This window comes from Chrysemys picta, chromosome 6 (assembly GCF_011386835.1).
Source record: "Chrysemys picta bellii isolate R12L10 chromosome 6, ASM1138683v2, whole genome shotgun sequence".
NCBI lineage: Eukaryota > Metazoa > Chordata > Testudines > Emydidae > Chrysemys > Chrysemys picta.
Window position 1 is genome coordinate 12,969,006 of NC_088796.1, and position 17,784 is coordinate 12,986,789.

The window sequence follows — 17,784 nt, forward strand, 5'->3', positions numbered from 1 at the left end:
CCCGGGCATACAGATGACTTTGATCATTAATTCGAAGAGGGAAGACATCTATGAGGCTTTGTTCCTGATGGGGTATTCTAAAGGAAGTCCTATTGCCTTTGTGGCGGTATTTGCATATTTGATAGACTTGCTTTTCTTTTGCAGGTGCTCCTTTTCAAAGGTCTCAGCACCCTCATGCTACCTCCTGCCGGCACTTCCATCTGGGCCCCCAACCTCAGATCTCAGCTGACTTCCCTCTCCCTCACCCTGTCCAGCCACAGCCAGGGCTGAACCCTCACATGGCGACAGCTCACCAGCATAACGGCCCACTACACCAGCCCCTACCACCTCTGCCAGCCCTGCCGTTTCAGGATGTGACAGGACCCTCCTTCCTACCTCAGGCGCTACACCAGCAATACCTCCTCCAGCAGCAGCTCCTCGAGGCCCAGCACCGCAGGCTCATGCCTCATCCCAGGTGAGTGACCTTTCCACCAAGAAATAGGGCAGCCAGCTGCAAGCCCTGAACTAACCCACCCCAGCCAGCCCATGGCGCTCAAGGGTGATGTCTCTTCTTACATTCGAGACATAACAATACAAGCTCAGCCCTAGGGTAGCTGGGGCTGACACCAGTGTCATCAATGGGGCTCACACACATTTAAATCAGGGCTGAGTTTGGCTCCATGTCCTGTTCATGGAGCGCAGTAAAACAAAGCTGATGTCAAAGTTGACTTGTTGGATGTCAAAGAACATTCTACACACATCTGACCTGCTGAAGGGGATAGATACCCCGGCCTGATTTTCAGATGCAGAAGTCCATGAGACCGTCTGAGGTTAGAATGGAGGGATGCCCCTGTCCTCTCAGGGTCTGAAAAGTGGTTCTGAACAAATGATATCCTGGCAGGGCCGGCTCCAGGCACCAGTGGAGGAAGCAAATGTCTGGGGCGGCACATGCTAAGGGGCAGCATTCCATCCAATCTTGGGGCGGCACAGTTTGAGCGGCTTTTTTTTTCTTTTCTTTTTTTTGCTTCGGCAGTTCGGGTGGCAGTTCGAGCGGCTTTTTTGTTTTTTGCTTGGGGTGGCAAAAATGGTAGAGCCGGCCCTGTATCCTGGGGCCCCGTCTTTCTCTCACTTCCTATGACATTTGGTTTCTAACTGCCCTTGCCACAGATTCAGCCAGCACCAAAGCTGTCTGTGGGTCTTTCAGGGTGAGGCATCATCAAGAGGACGAGAGTCTGCAGAGCAGATTTTCAACTTCTGTTGCACCTATGCAATTGCAGCACTACCACCTAGATAGAATGGGATATGTAGCTGCTCAGCTCTTCTGAAAATAAACCACTAGTTTTTTTTTTCCAACTTAAAAAAAGTTCCAGCAAGAGTGGAGCTCACAGCTGTGACTATGTATGAAAAAATCATTGAGTGATTCCTTACAGAAAACGCCTGACTGATGTGCCCATAAAGCTCAGAAAACTCAGCTGCATGAAGGAAACTCATTAAGAATATAAAATATATATACATATGTATGTTTAGTGGTGGGTCCTAACAGCACATGGGAGATCAGAATAGGTGAAAGTTACCCAAAGGTAATGGGGAAAACATTTGGCTTCTTAATTATAAGACTAGTTGGGGACATGAATTTAAAAGTACTAAGACAGAGTCTTCTCTCGCACTAGTGTAACTCACCTGAAGTCATTGGAAGTACTGCTGTAAATGGCAGGAGAATCAGTTTTAAAACTGTACATAATCTATACTGGGCGACAGAGAACATGGGTAGTTTGTATGAGATCTATAAATGTTTGCGGGAGGTTTCACAACCGTATAGGAGACTTTATCACCTATTCTGGGTCTGTTCACTTATATGTGAATATTATGGAAAGGCAGAGGATCATCATTCTGGATGCAGGCTTGATGCTATAATCCAGCTGAATGCAGAGTAAATGATGCTTCTGATTTGAAGAACATTTTGTCCAGGAAGGCAACTTGGCTTCACACTGGATGGATGACTGCAAAGAGAATAATTTTAATTCAACAGAGATGGAAACTGATGTCAGGCCTTACCCTGACTGCATTTCCTGAGAGAGCGGTTTGTATAAAATATAGGACAGGGAGACCTATTTGAAAACATATGGAAACCATTTGTGGGTTATACTAATGGATCAAGAATTAAAGCATGAAACTTTGCAATAACGCTGTGTTTGGAAGGATTGCGGTGGGGGAAGTCCAGGTTGGATATCAGGAAAAACTATTTCACTAGGAGGGTGGTGAAACACTGGAATGCGTTACCTAGGGAGGTGGTGGAGTCTCCTTCCTTGGAGGTTTTTAAGGCCCGGCTTGACAAAGCCCTGGCTGGGATGATTTAGCTGGGAATTGGTCCTGCTTTGAGCAGGGGGTTGGACTAGATGACCTCTTGAGGTCCCTTCCAACTCTGATATTCTATGATTCTATGATTCTATGATTGCTGCAGAGTGAAGGTGCCTCCTTTCCATATGTTTTCCTTGTTAAAGGTGTTTTCTTATACTCTTCTTGTGCTTGTTTTGTTTTGCATGGGTCAGTTCTTTAAGTGGATGTAATGATCAGTAGTAAATATATTTGTGGCTAGGGTAATGATGATATGTTTATCACTTAGTCGTATACTGCACTCTTCTGAAACCATCCAGTGCAGTTCTACATCAAAATGTCCTCAGACGATCAGATCAGTGGTACATCTAGTCAATGGGTTGTTGACTTTGTGGTCATGGGCTCCTGGGGGATTCACAAATCAGGTAATAGGTTCACAACCCCTATGCCTTTCTCACAATGTTACATGGGTGATGCCAGCTATGTGGGAGGGAGTTCTCAGGGGGTCCCAGTATGGAAAAGGCCAAGAAGTGCTCATCTAGTCCAGCATCCTGTTCAGGGAAACAGCTAGCACCAGAGGAAACTGCAAGAATCTCTGTTGCTGCAGCTGTGGAATAGCTTGTTTACAGGGAAAGTTTCTTTCAAACCCTTAATAAGGAGAATCTGGTTTATGTCTTGCCGCGTGTGAGTTCTATTGTGACTCTGTGAAAAATGGAACCTATTTACTCAGCAGATTAACTCCATTTGGGCCATATCCAGAGTTCTTTACTTAGATTTACTCAGTCTTTGCTCAGGCAAACTGCCATCAGTATCAATGTATGCAGTGTAGTTGTACTTCACTCACCCCATCAGCGTCAATGGGAGTTTGACTACGTAACAACTGAGCACACAGGTTTGACCCTTTGTATGTTCAGAGCCTCGTCTGCGTACTTTAGGTCTTGTTTACACACAGTTTTTGTCTCTCTCTAACGATATCAGTTTAGAAACCGATATTGTTAAAGCAGAGCAACCCCATAGTGTGGATGCATTTAAAGTAGTCAAGAGCTGTGAGTAGACCAGCCCTTAGACACTGCTTGTACTACCTCCTTCTTCTCTTAGCCCTGCAAAGACAAAACAACTAAAGGAGAGCAAGCTGGGGTCTATTCTGGCATGTCATCAAGAGAAGCAATATAATAAAATTCCAGGATTGTTATTCTGAAGCCTAGAACGTCAGAGTCAGTGTGAAGTGATGGATACAGCTACAAACATGGTTGAGAGCTCTTTTTTGTTTAGACTGTCACCAGGTTGAATCGTCACTGGAATTCACAGTCTGTTACCGCCCAATTTTTAAGTGTTCAGCCATTTTGACTTTACAAACTCCACCCCTGGGATGTACAGCTACAATAAGGCATATATCTATGCATTGCCTGGAGTCCTAGACCACTGTGATATCAGAGATAACTCAACCAATCACTGCCAGCTTTACTTAGGGTTGCCAACCCTCCAGGATTTTCCTGGTGTCTCCAGGAATGAAAGATTAATCTTTAATTAAAGATGGTGTCATCCGATGAAACCTCCAGGAATACCTCCAACCAAAGTTGGCAAGCCTATTTACAGCTAATTTGCATGCCACAATTTCATTGGCTGTATGAAGGAGACTGCACAGATGGTGGATTGCTTGGCCCAACTGCCACACTCAGCTGCTACTACCTGTTGACTAAATTCCAGGGGCAGGGCCAAAGTCTTCTCCTAGTTACCATTTGTGGAGACTCCTGTGGAACCCCATTCATAACAACAAACTCCCATTGACGCTGATGGGGTGAGTGAGGTACAACTACACTGCATAATTGATACTGATGGCAGTTTGCCTGAGCAAAGACTGAGTAAATCTAAGTTGAATGTGGAGACAAGGATGGATACAGAGGGTATAACTGGGTGCTGAATTAGGCTTGCAGATTCTGTATTATGATTGACTTACCCATAGCCAGTAAGTATATCTTTTGACTTACAGCTTTGAGGCTGTTTGTGGTGCTGATGCTCAAAAATAACTTACTTTTGTTTTTGCTTGTAAACGGAGTAAGTTTGGATAAAGTGCTGGAAAGGGACTGAGGTGACCTGGATTCTACTCCTGGCTCTGCCACTGACCTGCCATGTGATCTTGGGCAAGTCCCATCACCGCTCTGCCTCTGCTGCCCATCCCTCTCATCCCTTGCGTGTCTTGTCTGTCACCCCTTAAAAGTGTGACCATTTCTATTGCTGCTGTTTTCTTGCCTTATTTACTATTGTGCTTAGGCTGTGATATAAAAATAAAATTCCACAGAAGAGCAATATCTTTCCCCCCTCTATTTTAAAGAAAGGAAGGAAGATGTGTTTGGTGAGGGAGCTCTAGGTACACAATGTTTTACCTAGCAACCTGCCCATATCTTACCCCTCTGACAGCATTTGGCCATGTCCTTCTCACCTCTAAACACGCTTGCCCTTCTCCTCACCCCTGCAGGCGGACTCAGGAGCGCATGTCTGTTCAACCTCATCGGTTACACCCAGGCTTTGACTTCGGCCACCAACTGCAAACTCCTCAACCCATGGGGCCCCAGCCCAGGTATCTAGCTGAAGGCACAGACTGGTAAGTCTTTCATTTCCCCTGGTGTTTTGGATGAGGCATAAAACCAAAGCCATAAGCAACCGTGGTCATTAAAGGTCATGGCCCCTGGGTATTACGGGAAAATGTTTATACTTTGACTCGCTATAATAAATTAATGATAATGTTCCCATGACACTTTTCACAATATGATAAAACTTTGCACTTGTGTAGCAAGTGGGGCGTTAACCCCAGAGGCCCAACCAGACCCCAGCTCGGGTAATTACATTTCCCTATTTATATGCCACCTGCAGTTTTAGTTACATCTAGTGGGTCAGATTTTCTGCTGCATACGGTATATGCTGGGTGCAGCAGACTGTCCTGGAGCCAGTTACAGCATCTCGATTCTCTGCCTTAGCCTCTAGTCAAACTGGAGCAGACTGGAGGCTGCTCTCAATGGTCCTAGCTGTCTCTAGTTCCCTACTGCATTGTGTTCTGGGATTCCTCTCTTCGTGGTCTGCACTGGAGGGCCTCTGGAGAGGGAAGGATAGAGGCCAGCAGAGCTAAGGGGCATTGAGCTAGAGAATCTAGCCCAGAAATTCTTCACTTCTGCTCCTAAATGGTGGTTTACAGTTGCCATGTGCTGTTAAACAGCTGCCACGCTCCACTGCAGAAGTGGCTGCAATTCAATGAGTGGGTGTCAATACGATAGCACATAATGGAATTTCTGTTGTTTTTGTTTCAGTTTCCTTTTTTTTAAGAACCAAGGAAATGACACACAAAACTATGTCAGCGGCACATTATGAACGTTGCAAAGTCAGGCACCCAAAAGTTGGGAAATGCCAGAATTAAGCTTGCACGTCTTAATTTTATCCCCTTGTGCGTACGCATTACGAGACAGTCTTTAGTGACGTGATCACTTACTATTTATTCAGCAGGACTCCTGCCTCGTTCAGTGCACGGGAGGGTGATGCTCTGGGGATGAATCAGGGCTGTGTAGGGAAGGAGGCTGTAATCTGTAGAACCCCCTATGACTTTGGTTACAGCAGTTGGAAGGTGTGTATCTATTGTGTGCCTGGGAGATTGCAGGCCTAAGCTCGCCCACGACTAAAGGCAACCCCCCACCCCAGCGGAAGGGGCCAGTGGTCCCAGGCCACAAGTAAATGCAGGGGATAGCAAATGAAAAAAACAGGAGTGGGAGTGCAGGTCGTAGGACAAAACTCCGGTGTCCAGAAGAGAACACTGAGCAGAGAGCCCCAGACAGTACCCACTGCTCCTCAAAGGCATCCAGGGAGTCAGTGGATGCGGCCCAGAGGAACTCTGCCCAGAGGTGTGATTGGATAAGGGACTGGAAATAGAAGAAAAGCTGCCGATAGCACCTGGGATTCCCAGGTGGTCTCTCATCCAAGTACTAGCCAGGCCCAGGGTTAGTTTAGCTTCTGAGATCAGACAAGATCAGGTGCGTTCTATCTGTTACAGCCTTGGAAGGTGTGTAGTGGATGAGGCAGGGATTGCGGGAAGAGAAAGAAGGATCTGTTGGTTAAGGCAGTTGAATGCTGCCCAGGAGAGCTGGATTCTGTCCTTGCCTCTGTCACCGTGTTATTGTGCAGTGGGAGGCAATTCATTTAAACCAAACTTTTCACAGGAATTGTGTGTTCCTCATTTTCTGGGTTCCTGATTTGAGAGCCTGGGGTCTGATTTGTGGAAGTGCTGACTACTCACAGCTGAAACTGAAGTCAAGGGGAGCTGTGCTTGGAACAGATACAGAGCTGTGTAATGCTAAGTCCTCTGAAACATCAGGTTCTAGATGTCTCAAATTGGGCACCCAAAACTAATAGATACTTTTGACTTTGACCTCTCTGTACCTCAGTTCCTCATCTGTAAAATGGGGATAATAGCACCCCTCATCTCCCGGGGGGTGTTCTGAAAATAAATAAATAAATTAATACTTGTGAAGTGCTCGGCTACTGTAGCAACGAGAACGACAGAAAAGCTCACCAGGAAATTAATCATTCTATTGTCAGGACACGGTTTGAATAGTGTGCAGTGAAAAAGGCATGTGTCTACATTGAACGATGAGGGAAAAACAAATTATTGGATAGCTGCTCAATAAGTGAGCACAGTCCATTCTGCGCACTGAATGTGGTGGGGCTGCTGTAGAAAAAATAGCATGTGGTCATGTAATTAAAGACTGGATCATAATGCATATGCACAAGGGGGACAAATTAAGGTTGCATAGACAACCTGAATCCTGGCATTTCCTAATTTGTGACTTTGGAACCGTTGAAGTTCAGTATACATATGGCCTGATTCTTCTGTCTCTTTTTCTCGAGCATTCCCATTATTGAAACCAACGAGAGCAGAATTTTGGCCAAGTTTCTATGCGCTGACAAGTGCTTTAGGTTCTCTCTGGATGGAATAGCGCTCTGTGTGTGTGTGTGTGTGTGGGGGGGTTATTATGCTCATTATAAAGCACCACTTAACCTCCTATTTTTGCCTTGGTTGTTCAATAATCTTATAAAACTGAAGGAGTGGCTGTCAGGAAATCATATAGTATATGTGTATATATACCTTTGGGTGACTCATCTCCCCTCAGGGTGCTTGTACTAGTCTATCCAGTGACAGATGTACAAACATTCCTGTAACGTATTAATACATCAGTGGAGACTGCGTTCACTTGAAGGCAAGGGAGTGTATTTTTACATGAAAAGGGGTTGGGTAGAATTGCTGAAAGTGATCAGATATCTCCAACAGCCACACCTTTATTAAAACATAAAACACTCCCTTTGGTCACTCAAATTGTCTTCTGAATATGCATTTAGAGAGTACGATCTAACCTGTTATCCTGCCTCTAATCCTTCAGTTATTATTTCCAAGTGAGATGAGTCCTACAGGCATTGCAACAAGATGTCAATCTATGATGTCCATGCATCAGAATGCTGTGCCGATGGTGGCTTGTGCTAGAATGTTGGTGGTGGTTGTTTTTGCTTCCCCCAGCTAGCTTGTCATATTTATTCATTTCAAAATGCTCAGAAAACGTCCAATATGGTCTGTTAGTTGGGATCCTGTGAAGCAACATCATGTAGCAGGCGTGATTTTTTTTTTTTAAAGTTAGGTGCACAATTGTGTGATTAATTTGGTGATGCAATTATAGTGCTGCAGTTGCGTGTGTACATGGTGTAATTGTGCAGACACATGATGTGCACTTGAGGATGCCTTGTCATATGAATAGGACACCCATCCATCTGACTTTTCCAGTCGCATGCTGTATAACCTTAGACAATTAACTTCACCTTGGTGGGCCTGTTTCTTTTGCCATGTTTTATCTATTTTGACTGTGAGATCTTTGGGCAGGGATTGTTTCTCGGTGTGTGTTTGTACAGCTCCTAGCAGAGTGGGGCCATGATCTCATTTGGGGCCTCTAGGCACTAGAGTAATTTACATTATAATTGGTGTAGTGGGGGGAAAGGGATTTAACACTCTTGGGGTGGGCCTGTCATGAAACAGTTTGTTTGCTGTTCTCCATGTAACTCAGTCCTCTCACAACACCATGCACTAGGTGGGTCTAAGGGCTCAGGGAAGGTTAGTGAGACGATTCTTTGGGATACATGCTATGACTGGGGTCCCGGGGGGAGCCAGCTGAGGTCACTCAACTGGGTGCACTGCAAAGAATGGGGCAGACAATCCCCAAAGCTGGTGGATATTCCAATACTTAGATTTACCAAGCCAGCACTAAACAGCTTCTGTTATATCTTACTGGTTATTCAGAAGTCCAAAACGCAGTTCCTTTAAAGTAACCCAGCCTCAGACCTCCACCTAGTTACCCAAGTCAGATATGATGAAGATGAATGAAAATCTTAGTTCATCATATAAAAAATTCTACCAATTCCAAAGGATCAGACACATTACCAACCAGATCTTACCCAAACACACGCTTACAGCCAATTCTTATTAATTAAACTAAAATGTATTAAAAAAGAAAGAGAGAGAGTATGGTTAAAAGATCAATATACATACAGATGAGTGCAATACTTGAGGTTCAGATTCATAGGCAGCGATGGTGAGCTTTATAGTTGCAAAGAGTTCTTTTAGATTTTAGTCCATAGATTATAGTCCAATATCATATTCAGGGCGGTCCAGTTAGCACTGGGATCTCAATCTTGTGGCTTAAGCTTCCCCTGCATTGAAGCATCAAGCAGATCCGAGATAAAAAAGATTGGGACCCAAGCATCTTTTATACCAGGGGTCGGCAACCTTTCAGAAGTGGTGTGCTGAGTCATCATTTATTCACTCTAATTTAAGGTTTCACGTGCCAGTAATACATGTTAACGTTTTTAGAAGGTCTCATTCTATAAGTCTATAATATATAACTAAACTGTTGTTGTATGTAAAGTAAATAAGGTCTTAAAAATGTTTAAGAAGCTTCATTTAAAATTAAATTAAAATGCAGAACCCCCCGGACCGGTGGCCAGGACCCGGGCAGTGTGAGTGCCACTGAAAATCAGCTTGCGTGCCGCCTTCGGCACCCGTGCCATAGGTTGCCTACCCCTGTTTTATACAATTCAGGCCTTCTTTGACAGGTTAGAGTCCCTCGGGGAACAATAGGCTCTCATTTTCTAAAGCATTGTTGTTAATTATTCACACAGATTAACATAAGGCAATTGCCTGTTTTTCCACCATTCACAGGTGATTTGCTATACACTTCAAAGAGAGATGAATACAGAGATATCCCACGTTTACAGTTCATTTAAATGCTAGGATGTTCTTTTAGCTCTGAATTAACAGAATACAGCATAGACAAGGACTGTTGAGTACATTGTTGACCACTACCCGTATATAAGGAGGCAGTCTTTGTGGCACCTTAGAGACTAACAAATTTATTTGGGCATCCTTTCATGGATTTATACCTGATCCTGTATTTTTCACGTCATGCATCTGATGAAGTGGGTTCTAACCCACGACAGCTTATGCCCAAATCAATTTGGTAGTCTCTAAAGTGCCACAAGGACTCCTCGTTGTTTTTGCTGATACAGACTAACACGGCTACCACTCTGAAACCCATATATATGTAAATACACAAAACCACAAACATTATCTCCCCATATGTCTTGAAGGGTTGAATTTGAGTCATTCATCCTGCAGGATGTTTAACCCTGTCTGGCCATGTATCACACATGCTGAGCTCAGGCTCTGTGCTACAAGCGAGGGGTGTGATTTCCCTGCTGGTGTATGCAGACTTGGGCTAGCGCTCCTTGAGTTAGCATGAGTATAAATAGCAGGGTAGCCATGGTCGCGCTGGTAACGGAGGCCTGGCTGAGCTGTGCCGAGTACAAACCTACGTGAAACCAGCGGGTATGTACTCTGCGTGGCTCAGCTGTGCGGCCCCTCTGCTGCTGCGGCTACCGTGGCTACCTTCCTATTTATATTCTCACTAACTCGATGGGCACTAGTGCAAGTGCGTGTACACGAACAAGGAAATCACACCCCGAGCTCATAGTGTAGATGGAGCCTCCGCTGACTTCCTCAGCTTCCTGCTGCAGGAGCAGAGCCCTGCTGCTTGGCCCTCCCAGCCCTAGCAATCAGTACACGGTGGTGTGCGTTTCAAAGCACTCTATTCAAGGAAAAGAATTAGAAATCGGTGGCGGATGGTAGGCACCTAAAATGCATATTTAGACACCTGTATAATAGTGACTTTGAAAATCTGGCCACTTTTAGGTAGATGCCGAAGTCTGGATTTGGGTGCCTAACTTTGGCCATACAAATTTGAAAATATTGATCTTAGTTTTTAAAAGAAATGAAAGCGGACGTTCTCCTTGACACTTCTAGACCCCCTAGCCAGTTGGGCCCACAGCCACAGGGAGGTAGGAAAACCTGAGATATACAGACAGGAGAGGCTTAATGGGCTCTTCTTAGACCCTGATCCTGCAAAGACATCCATGCAAACAACCTCCTGCACCAACCCCAAGTTCCAATGGCTACTGTAGAGCTAAGTATCAGAGGGGTAGCCGTGTTAGTCTGGATCTGTAAAAGCAGCAAAGAGTCCTGTGGCACCTTATAGACTAACAGACATATAGGAGCATGAGCTTTCGTGGGTGAATACCCACTTCTTCGGATGCATGTAGTGGAAATTTCCAGGGGCAGGTATAAATATGCAAGCAAGAGTGAGTCAGGCTAGAGATAACGAGGTTAGTTCAATCAGGGAGGATGAGGCCCTCTTCTAGCAGTTGAGGTGTGAACACCAAGGGAGGAGAAACTGCTTTTGTAGTTGGCTAGCCATTCACAATCTTTGTTTAATCCTGAGCTGATGGTGTCAAATTTGCAGATGAACTGAACCTCAGCAGTTTCTCTTTGAAGTCTGGTCCTGAAGGTTTTTTGCTGCAGGATGGCTACCTTTAAATCTGCTATTGTGAGTCCAGGGAGATTGAAGTGTTCTCCTACAGGTTTTTGTATATTGCCATTCCTAATATCTGACTTGTGTCCATTTATCCTTTTACATAGGGACTGTCCAGTTTGGCCGATGTACATAACAGAGGGGCATTGCTGGCATGTGATGGCATATATTACATTAGTGGACGTGCAGGTGAATGAAGTGGTGATGGTGTGGCTGATCTGGTTAGGTCCTGTGATGGTGTTGCTGGTGTAGATATGTGGGCAGAATTGGCATTGAGGTTTGTTGCATGGATTGGTTCCTGCGTTAGAGTAACTATGGTGCGGTGTGTAGTTACTGGTGAGAATATGCTTCAGGTTGGCGGGTTGTCTGTGGGTGAGGACTGGCCTGCCACCCAAGGCCTGTGAAAGTGAGGGATCATTGTCCAGGATGGGTTGTAGATCACTGAGGATACATTGGAGAGGTTTTAGCTGGGGACTGTATGTGATGGCCAGTGGAGTTCTGTTGGTTTCTTTCTTGGGCTTGCCTTGCAGTAGGAGGCTTCTGGGTACACGTCTGGCTCTGTTGATCTGTTTCCTTATTTCCTCATGTGGATATCGTAGTTTTGAGAATGCTTGGTGAAGATTTTGTAGGTGTTGGTCTCTGTCTGAGAGGTTGGAGCAGATACGGTTGTATCTCAGTGCTTGGCTGTAGAAAATGGATCGTGTGGTGTGTCCGGGATGGAAGCTGAAGGCATGAAGGTAGGCATAGCGGTCGGTGGGTTTTCGGTATAGGGTGGTGTTAACGTGATCGTCACTTATTTGCACGGTGGTGTCTAGGAAGTGTAGATTGGTCCAGGCTGAGGTTGATGGTGGGGTGGAAGCTGCTGAAATCGTGGTGAAATTTTTCCAGAGTCTCCTTCCCATGGGTCCAGATGATGAAGATGTCATCAATGTAGCGTAGAGAAGGGGCATGAGTGGACGAGAGCTGAGGAAGCGTTGTTCCAGGTCAGCCATAAAAATGTTGGCATATTGTGGGGCCATGCGGGTGCCTATAGTGGTGCCACTGGTCTGGAGGTATATATTGTCACCAAATTTGAAATAGTTGTGTGTGAGGATAAAGTCACAGAGCTCAGCAACCAGTTGTGCTGTGGCATCATCAGGTATACTGTTCCTGACAGCTTGTATTCCATCTGTGTGTGGGATGTTTGTGTAGAGAGCCTCTACATCCATGGTGGCTTGGATGGTGTTTTCTGGAAGATCACCAATGCATTGTAGTTTTCTCAGGAAATCAGTGGTGTCACGGAGATAGCTGGGAGTGCTGGGGGCGTAGGGTCTGAGTAGGGAGTCCACATATCCAGACAGTCCTTCAGTGAGGGTGCCGATGCCCGAGATGATGGGGCGTCCGGGATTTCTGGGTTTGTGGATCTTGGGTAGTAGATAGAATAACCCCGGTTCTGGCTCTAAGGGTATGTTGATTTGTTCCTGTGTTAGTGTAGGGAGTGTCCTGAGTAGATGGTGCAGTTTCTTTGTGTATTCCTCAGTGGGATCTGAGGGAAGTGGCCTGTAGAATTTGGTATTGGAGAGTTGTCTGGCAGCCTCCTTTTGGTAGTCAGACCTGTTCATGATGACAGTAGAGCTAGGCATCGATGCAGGATGCCATTGTAGGAATGAGGTCTTAAATTATAATAAGGTCCTTGAAAGCAAAGAGTCGTTACTTTCTCTGTATAGCATTATGCACACCTATGCTGCTATTATGTATGTCTATCATAATAACTAGCAGCAGAGCCACGAATAGACAACTGGACCACACTGCTTGTCCCTCTCTCTCTCTCACTCTGAATTCTTAATCTTCTCTTTTCCACATTAAATATTACTGGGGCAGCTTTTAAATCTCTCCTCATAGGTCAGTCTCCCTCCTGCAACACCTTGCATCCTTCGGTGGGCCTTCTTCTGGTCTGAGGCTTGGCAGCTCGGCTCCATTTGAGATCCCGCATGACAGGAGGCATGGTACAGCCAAGCAAAGGGCAGGAATAGGCCAGAGGAATGGCAGGAGTGGGCGTTGGAGTTCTCTCCTCCCCTCAGGATGTTTCAAGCAGCAGGTCTGCCAAAGACTTCTACAGTGACTGTGTCTTCATGTCTGTCATCCGCTGCTGAGGAAAAGCAGCTTCCACAGCTTCCACTTGAAGAAATGTTTTGATAGCTCATAACGAGCCTCAGTGCCGGCTACTCTCTTCATCCACTTAAGGGAGGGGGTAGGATAGCTCAGTGGTTTGAGCATTGGCCTGCTAAACCTAGGGTTGTGAGTTCAATCCTTGAGGGGGCTACTTGGGGATCTGGGGCAAAATCAGTACTTAGTCCTGCTAGTGAAGGCAGGGGGCTGGACTTGATGACCTTTCAAGGTCCCTTCCAGTTCTAGAAGATAGGATATCTCCATTAATTATTATAAGGGAAAGGAAGTTTGAGGTTCTCATTAGCTTCACTTTGGCAAGTGCTAATACCGTGGTTATCAGAGTGCCTGCTTTTGTAACTCTGATAAAGTGACCAGCATTCAAAGCACTGTTTGCTATGAGATTTCTCTTGCTGGAGAGCCAAGGGATCTGTTAATTGAATTACTGATGGAGATAACGTGCTAGCTCTCTGCCCTTGGACTCCAGGAATCAAGAGGGTGGGGTTTGCCAGCACGTTTTAGCTCACAGGTTTGTGTCTGTGTGTGCGTGCACAGGAGGGGCTCCCCGCTGGAGGGCTTATGGAGATCATAAATTTCTGTCTGGTGAAAGCATGAGAAATGCATTGAGACAAACTGTGTCTTTTTTCTGAGATTACAACAGTGGTGGATTCTCCATCTCTAGATGTCTCCAGATCAAGATTAGATGCTTTCTGGAAGAGATGCTTTAGCCAAACACAAGTGGTTAGGCTCAACACAGGAGTAGCTGGGTTAAATTCTTTGGCCTGTGTCACACAGGAGGTCTGACTAGATGATGATTTAATCTATGAACAGACTAGATGGTCTAATGGTCTTTTCTGGCTTTAAAATTGATGAACTTCTATCCTTATGACTCCAGCCCACTTTTTGCCCCATTCCCCTCAGATGTATTCCTTTCCCCCTCCTATATATGGCTTCCTTGTCTTTGTTTTCTTTTAATAATAATTTTGCAGTTCAGAGGCTTTGGGCCCCTGACTGATTAGGGTAAGGTATGTACCATCTCGCTTTGTGCTGTGAACCACTGTGCTCTCATAAGCCAAGCAATTGCAGATGAGCTTATCCCTGGGATTGTAAAACTCCAATGACTACATAAGTGCTGCAGAAAGCATTGTAGGTGGGACTCTGCGTCAGCATTGAACCATTACCTTTGTGATCTGTTAGGGGTTCTGTTCTATGGGCTGGGCCAGTTTTGAATATTATGTGAATTCCAGCTCTTGACTATGTGGTGGTGTTAAAGTTCCCACCGTCATATTTGACCAAGTTCTAGCGGTGTTCTGGCTTAATTCCAATTTGGTATTATTCTGCCTACCTAAAATTCTCCTTGTAGTTTCAGTTCTTCTCTCCCTGTGCCACTGTTGCTGTACTCTGTTAAACGGATGCTTTGTTTCACATTGGAAGTGATTGCATTTTAGTGGCGGGGGAGGCATCTCCTATGTTTGTAAAGTATATAAGCAAAGTATGATTAGTATTAATAAAAAAATAAAGTGGAACAGGCAAATTCTATAGCCAGTAGAATTACTCCAGATTTACGCTGGCGTGAGCGAAAACAAAATCTGGCCTGTTCTGAACCAGTTGATTCACATTGCCTTACCCGTCATATCCTGGGGGAGTAATAAGGCTACTAAATTTTTATTCATCCACCTATGAAGCCAGTGGGCCTATTTCTCTACTGCCTTGCACATATGCAAATCATGACTCTTGCCACCAATTTACACTACCTTGACAAGGTGTAAGTGACTTGCACAAAGAGCAAGACCGTGGAGAATCGGGCCTAGTTCCGCTCTACTGCAGTGCTGTAAATGTGGAGTAACTACCGATGTCAGTGGCATCACTCTGGATTTGCACCATTGTAGCTGAGAATGGGACCCAATGAACTGCGTGCCCGGTATGTGAGAGCATACTATGAATTGTAACTGGCAGCGTATTAGGGCTCAGAAATAAAGTGAGGCATGTAAAAGGAAGATTGGATTTATATTTTCTGTATATATGTATTTTTGGTCTCATTCTTACAGGGATCTTAGTGTTGATGCTGGACTGACACATGCCCAGTTCCAGGTCAGGCCAGTTCCTCAGCACTATCAACATTATTTAGCTACGTCTAGAATGCACCATTTCCCCAGAAACACATCCTCAACGCAGATGGTAAGTGAAACACTTCTGCCTGGAAATGTTTTATGCATTGTCTGCCAGAAGGCAGTCAAAATAAAGGCTGTTATCTTTCCATCACCTGTCTTCTAAGAGTCCCACTTATCTCTGGCTGTGGGAGGGAGTCTGCCTGAGAGGATAAGGTTGCGTCATTGTACTCATTGGGCAGGAAAAGTAAATTGGATTAGTTCTATTACCTTCAGTGGAGCTACACCGATTTTACACTAGCTGGCCCACAAAATCTAGACAGAATGGAAAAGAGATGGAACACTGTACCACTGTAGATATTAGGGTAAATTCCGCTCCCAGCTAAACCACTGTAAATCCAGATTAACTCCATTGAAGTCAATAATTGGTCCTGATGCTCATTCAGACTAAGCACTGTTTACACCATTCTGGCAATGTAAAGCAGCCTTGAAGTATATTTAATCCCTTTGTAGTGCCAGAGTGGTGTAAAGGGACCTTAGGAGGTCAGACTAGAATCTAGATGATCATGATGGTCCCTTCTGTCCTTAAAGTCTCTGCATCTCTGAGAATCCTTCCTGCTGTATCTCCTTCCACTTAAAAGGATCCTTGACACAAATCTTTGAAGCCTATTCCTAGTAGCATTTTAAAGGAGACCAACAGCATGAAGATCACCCAGGTATTTTTTTGACGAGGTGTTACCAATACAACTCCTGCAAGTATGTTAAAATTAAACGAATTATTCACTTTTCACCATTTGTGATATTAATTGTATGAGTTCAAAAATCATCAGTCAGATCCTCCCCCCAAAAAGCTTGCTCTCAAAAACAAATGCTGTTTTGGGGCCCCTCTCCTGATTTGTGACTCTTTAAGAGAAGTCCTCACTCTTCAGTCTGTGTGTGATTGTATCAAGATGAGATTTGAATGGGGATTGGGAATCTATTATCCTCGACAACCTTTCGGCTGTTTGTTAACTTTCTGCTCTTCACTCGACACTGATGATGATCAGTTTCACTTTGGCTATGTCTACACTAGAGACTTCACAGCGGCACAGGTGTACCACTGCAGCTGTACCCTGTAAGGTCTCCCGTGCAGCCGCTCTATGCCGATGGGAGAGACCTCTCCCATAAGCATCATTAACCCAACCCCAATGAGTGGTGGTAGCTATGTTGACAGCAGAGCATCTCCCACCAACATAGCGCCGTCCACACCAGTGCTTCTAGCAGTATAACTTATGTCGCTCAGGGGTGTGTTTTTTCACACCCCTGACTGACAAGGTTTATCGACAAAAGTGCTAGTGTAGACATAGCCTTAGTGATACTCTCCTGCTAGCAGGATGTTGTGTTTTGGATTTTGACCCACAGTGTTGCCAACCATAGCAATTTTATTGTGTCTTGTGATATTTGGTGGGGGTTTTGTCTGGCTTTTTTTTTTCTTAAAGCCCCCAGCTCCTGGAATCATGTGACTATGTGAGAATCCAAGCTTTCATTTTTTTCTTTAAAGTAAGTTTCTAGTTCTCCTGGTTTTAAAGAAAAGCTTGGCAGTGTGACTCAAATGCTATGTAAATGGCTAAAAACCACAGGACAAATAAACAGAACCCAAAATGTATTGCTGATTATTTTTAAGCTGATCTCATGATTTTTGAATGCCTAGGGTTGGCAATACTGTACACAAAATAAAAAAAAATCACAATTGTATTTTTCCTGAGAGTAGATTTAATTAATAAAAACTCTATGATTTCTACGTTTTAAAAGAAATCTTCATTTTGGGCCTCAAACTAGTTGTCAGTCTGCTCTGAAGTTTTGTACTTTAAAAAGATTTGATTTGAAGTCAGGATTTCATGTGCTAATACAGGTGATTGTCTTCCCTCTCCTGCGCAGGTAGTCCATGAAATCAGAAACTACCCTTATCCTCAGCTTCAGTTACTTGCTCTTCAGGGACTGAATCCAAACAGGCACACGTCTGCCGTAAGGGAAAGTTATGAAGTAGGTACCTTCTGGTTTACATGATTGTTTAACCCCTTTTTGCTTCCCCTGGAACCTGCATATGTCCTATCATACATTTTTAAAACTGTTTGCTATAGAACAGCTGTTCCAAACTGGAATATATGTGCTAGGTCCAGGAACGCTAAATAGATGTAGTTGGGACTTATTCAGAGCTCACTGAAGTCAATGAAAAGATTTCCATTCAGGGGGGTTTGGATCAGACTCCTAGTGGTTCACACACAAATCCA

The 17,784-nt window shown here is 44.7% G+C and overlaps 1 protein-coding gene across 1 annotated transcript in view; it reads left to right on the plus strand.

The window, feature by feature from the left end:
- The window catches only part of ARK2C (arkadia (RNF111) C-terminal like ring finger ubiquitin ligase 2C), a 109,080-nt gene that overhangs the window by 83,478 nt on the left and 7,818 nt on the right, over positions 1-17,784 (plus strand). Inside the window, exons 2-5 of the mRNA XM_005305408.5 lie at positions 145-454; positions 4,790-4,915; positions 15,455-15,584; positions 17,432-17,536. Coding sequence (XP_005305465.2) covers positions 145-454; positions 4,790-4,915; positions 15,455-15,584; positions 17,432-17,536 — 671 coding nt within the window. The remainder of the gene's footprint in view (positions 1-144; positions 455-4,789; positions 4,916-15,454; positions 15,585-17,431; positions 17,537-17,784) is intronic.